Source organism: Mixophyes fleayi, chromosome 9 (assembly GCF_038048845.1).
Source record: "Mixophyes fleayi isolate aMixFle1 chromosome 9, aMixFle1.hap1, whole genome shotgun sequence".
In the NCBI taxonomy this organism is placed as follows: Eukaryota; Metazoa; Chordata; class Amphibia; order Anura; family Limnodynastidae; genus Mixophyes; species Mixophyes fleayi.
The window spans coordinates 82,406,187-82,411,409 of NC_134410.1; the positions used below are offsets into that span (position 1 = coordinate 82,406,187).

Sequence of the window (5,223 nt, forward strand, 5' to 3'; positions counted from 1 at the left end):
AAATGTTACATATATCTTTATATTATTCATAATATATGTTTATAATTAACAGTATGTTCTGGATTCTTTGTTTACAAGACATATACACATACACCCGGGTTAAAAGTTGGTTGGTATGCATTGGTATGTCATACCGCCACTTCTCCTACTGCCTTCATTGTAGCTCCTCCCTCTAGCTCCTGGGAGGAAGTGTGGTTAGTGCTTATCTGATGTCTGGTGCAAGCCCAGGGCTGCGCCACCCTGGGCGGGGAAACTCCCCAGGCAAGCACCAGGCCTCTGGGCCTGTTCTGGGAGAAAACTCACAGGCCCAAACAGCTGTGCTTTCAAAATCTCAAGTTATTTCTCAGCCAGGTAATGTGGTGGATGTTACCAGTACAAGTGCAGTGATTGTGGAAAAAGGAAAAGATGAAGGAAAGAAAGAAAGAAAGAGAATGTGACACAGAAAGTAAATGTAATTACTAAACAAGACAAAGGTTTGGAAAGTCAAACTAGTAGCAAACAAATGCAACAGCAAATGCAACGGCTTCAAACAAAAGGAATGAAGCAGCCTCAAAAAGAAATACAACAAATACAGGATAAAGCAAAGGAAAGTACACAACGAAAATTGCAAAGAGCACAGGAGGGCAAACAATGTGTTGCAAACTCACCTGGTGTGCAAATAGCCCCTCCTCCCCAGAGACAAAGGAGAACATCTTTGGAAAGACAGACTATGCAAGAAAATCTGCAACATCAAGTACTTGTATCCAGCCTGGTGTACCCAGGTTGCACTCGATCCCAGTTAGGTGGAGGTGATCTTGGGAACACTAATAAAATGACAAAGCTTGTGTCAGTGGACCCCCCTAATCTGCAATCTGCAGAGAAGCCCTTGGTGCCAGTAAAGCAAAGTGCTGGTAAAGCTGAAGCTACAACACACCCAGGATCCAGGCTGCAAGCTGGAGATTCTAACCATACAGGAGCAGCAGTGATAGCAGTTACAACTTGCAAATCTCAGCAGACTTGTATACCTGTCGCTGAGAGACATGTGGCAGGAAAGAGCAGTGACATAGGAAAAATGGATATTTCTAAGGAAAGACATTCTCCAAGGCCAAAAACATCAAAGTGGCTGAGTGTTTTAAACAGTCAGGAAAAATCTCAAGGCAGACTCAGAGCCAGATTTACTAAGCTGCGGGTTTGAAAAAGTGGGGATGTTGCCTATAGCAACCAATCAGATTCTAGTTGTCATTTTGTAGAATGTACTAAATAAATGAAAGCTAGAATCTGATTGGTTGCTATAGGCAACATCCCCACTTTTTCAAACCCGCAGCTTAGTAAATCTAGCCCTTAGTGTCTTAAAGGGGCAGATCGTGCACCTGAGCTGCACCTAGCAGATCAAATCCCTGCACTTGTAAAAAGAATGGAGGCTTTAAAGAAAACAAAGCTGACAATACAAAATCAGATTGAATATGTTTATAAACTAAAAGCTGCAGATCCAAGCAAAGAAAATTTATATAATGGTAAACTCAATTCATTAAGTAAAGACCTTGCAATTGTTGTAAGAGACATTGGGCTAGATTTACTATCAGGCGTGATGCATGGCGGCTTCAAGCCGCCATGCATCGCGGCGGTTTTCCGGCGGGTTTGCATTGCAAACAGCCGGATTTACTAATGGGCGCATTTCAGCTTCAATTTGAAGCCGCCGGCGATGTAACGGCAGGATGTAATGCTCAAAGCCGCCGGCGGCTTTGAATAGAACATGGCGCTTTTGATTTAAATGACGGCGCTTTTGTGTAAAGGCCGTTTTTTTGAAAATTACACCTGTCTCCTGGCCTGTTACTATTGGCTATTTTCAAACTCAGGAGATTTGACATCACAAGCCCTATATAAACCACTGGCCTGACACTTTTTTCTCTGATAGGGTTTAGAGGAGTTTTGTGAGAGGAGTTTGGAGGATAGTGGTTAGCTGAGAGTTGGAGTTTGGTGGATTGGTGGAGCGATATCTGATTGAAGTGTGAGTAGTCCTGTGGTTTTTTCCTGTTTTGTACATTTATTTTCTGTCTTGTATTTTTTGTATTTGACTTGTCCTTTGTCTGTGTTACTTGTGTGTGACTGTGTGGAGAGTGTGTCTGTAGGTAGTGTAGTTTGTTCTTTGTGTTTGTAAGTCCTTCAGTGTTTTGTGTTTTTCTGTCTTCTGGGTAAAAATGTCCAGAGATAGGAGGGGAGAACAGGCTGAGGAGAGGGAGATGGAGGTTGAGGGGTCAGAGGAGGGAGAGGGAGAGGTTGAGGAGACAGGACAGGGCAGGAAGACCAAGACAGGGAGGAATGTGCGCTTCTCACATGATGAGAATTGTGTGTTGGTGCACAACATCATTCCCTGCTACGAGGTCATCCTAGGGAACCTGGCAGCCCGGACTCCTCTAAGGCGGTGTCACCAACTGTGGGGGAGAGTCTGTGAGGCCGTGAACGCGGTGGGCCCACTGAAGCGGACAGTGGCGCACTGCCGCAAGCGCTTCTCTGATATTAAGAGGAGGCTTAAAGAGAAGATGGCCCAGGAAAGAAGGTCTACAAGGCGCACGGGTGGTGGCCCCCCACTTCGTATGGAGTACACCACATATGAGGAGGAGCTGCGCCAGATAATGCCGGCTGAAATTGTAGAGGGCATAAATGTGCAGGACACAGATTCGCCCTCTTTTGGCCAAGTAGTTGGTGAGTTATTTGGTTTTTTTACCCTAAAAGTTTTTTTAAGCTGCTTTTCTCTTTTTAAAACTGCTTTTCTCTTTTTAAAACGGCTTTTCTCTTTTTAAAACGGCTTTTCTCTTTTTAAAACGGCTTTTCTCTTTGCAAACGTTTTTTCTTATTTGTTTTGCATTATTTTTAGTTTTTCAAAGTGTATTTTTTTTAATAGTTTGTAAAGGTTTTTTTTTTTCTCATATCAAAAAAAATAAAAATTTGCAAACACATTTGTGCAGTAAACAGTATATTTGGAAAAATTTTTCTGGAAATACATTGTATGCTTTTTCTAATGTATCCAGAATCGCCAGGACCGCAGTTCAGTCCCAGTCCCACACCTACACCCCCACCTTCAGCGAGAGATTCGGGCACAGACGAGCAAGCAGGTGCGTGATTTCTGTTTAGGAGAGAAATAATGGAGTTAATTGATTTTCTGTGCAAATGTTGCTGTCAATGTTTTTTTTTTTTTTTAGTTTAATTGTTTGCAATGAGAACTTAGGGCTACATTTTACTAAACTGATATGTTGCCTATAGAAACCCATCAGAATATACCTTTACTTTATTTATTGCATTCAACAAAATGACAGCTAAAATCTGATTGGTTGCTATAGGCAACATCTCCACTTTTTATAGCATGCAGTTTAGTCAAAATAACCCAGCATGTACTACACAGAGGGAGTACTAAAATAGTAGTAGTTTACCCCAAAGCACGGTCTAGCAGCATTTGGCTGACTGCTTATATTTGTAGGTTAAAAAGACTTTGCTTTTTTATCCCCCTCAGCCATACATAGTCCAAATGATAATGGGTATTAAAAGGATAATAAGTGCATCCTTAAGCAGGTAGCATAGGACAAGAAATCAGGAATGCAAACATTGTGAAAGAATCTGTAGTTGCTAAAGAATATTCTTTCCTATCCAGTGTTCAGAATGCAATATACAAACATATTATATACTATATACTTACCGTCATTTTTCATACACAGGGCCCTCTTCATACCAGGCACCTCAGGCGGAGTCCCTGGAAATGTCCCCTGTGCCAGAGGATCAAACGACCATCACCCTGGTAACAGTGGATGCCCCTGTGTCTGGCCTCCAGGAAGTTTCACCTGGCCCTGCTGAACCATCACACCACCAACCTGCACCTGAAAGTATGGACCCAGCCAGAGAAATGGCGCTGTCTATTGGCGCATTCCAGCAGCAGCAAACAATGTTCATGGACAGGCAAACTCGCCACATGTCCCAAATTGCGGCCCAGTTGAGGCGGATACACCGCTCCAATAGTCAACTCCCTGCTGGAATCAACCGTCTGGCAACAGCTTTAGAACAGACCAATGTGCAGCTGGCCCAAATGACTGGGGCTGTGGAGGCCTTACATTCCACAGTACGTGAGGGGAATGCCAATGTGACCCGGCTGGCAGGGCAACTACATTCAGAAATTGTAGCCCGTTTACCGGCACCTATGTTTTCGGCCACCACCAGTACCGCTAGTACGCCTAGCACATCTGTACAGAGTACTCCTCCAAGGAGAGGTGCTCGCACCAGGGGTGGGCGAGGGAGGGGAGAGAGTGGCACCAAGCATTGTGATATGCCTGCAAAAAGGCGTCGCTAGTGCAATAATTATTATTGCTTAATGTTTTCACAAGTTTGCGTAAGCATTATACGTTATTATTTATTGTGTTCTGCAATAAATGCAGTTAAATTTCTATGGTGTCAGTGTTTCTTTTCTGCTAATTAAACAAGAGTATACTGATGTTTTAAAAACTATGCACTAATTTCACTTAAACATTGACCTCTGACTGTCACATTCCAGGGATGTTCATATTTACCACATGAGGAGTACACACTATCCTGTTTTTAAAGGTTCCAATTTACAAAACATTTAAAAAAAAATAAAAAAATTGCACTCACATAAAACACATTTTTGAGCAAAAAATGTTTTTCATACTATGTACTTACACGTGAAGTAGTTTGCAATTAGACGGTCTCTAATCTCCCTTCCGCCCTCTGTGCTCTGCACATCACCAGATGTGACACGGACCCCTTCTTCTTCACTGTCTACTGCAATAATCGGTGGGGTAAATTGATGTATTGCTAGATTATGTATCAAACAGCCAGCCAGGATAATATCAGACCCCTTTTCAGGTGCATACATAGCCACCCAACCAGATTATTCTAGTAACCTGAACCTAGTTTACCAAAGTACAAAGGTACGCTATAACACACCTCTACTAGTGGGTATGTGCCTCATTGAATTTGTGCTGTGCAGATGTGTGAGGACGCAGCAGAGGAGTCATCAGCCAGAAACCCATTCTTTATTGAGTACATTAGAATTGCTTTTACACTCTGTTAAGGGTTTTGTTGCAATATTAAAAAAAAAACAACAAATGTGGAAATCCGTAAATAAATTGCATGGTGGGAAGACACAAGAGAAAAAGAAACCAAAACAACACTGCAATTACAAGACACTGGCCTTTTAACATATACAATCCCAAAGGAAAAAACTTTGTACATGAAATG

At 42.4% G+C, this 5,223-nt stretch overlaps 1 protein-coding gene across 1 annotated transcript; it reads left to right on the plus strand.

Moving 5' to 3' along the window:
* The first annotated feature begins 2,177 nt into the window (after nucleotides 1-2,177).
* LOC142101838 (uncharacterized) lies at nucleotides 2,178-4,409 on the plus strand. The gene is made up of 3 exons (XM_075186277.1): nucleotides 2,178-2,682; nucleotides 3,009-3,092; nucleotides 3,690-4,409. Exons 1-3 carry the CDS (start codon nucleotides 2,178-2,180, stop codon nucleotides 4,313-4,315), a joined length of 1,215 nt encoding a protein of 404 aa, XP_075042378.1. The 3' UTR covers nucleotides 4,316-4,409.
* Nucleotides 4,410-5,223: the final 814 nt, after the last annotated feature.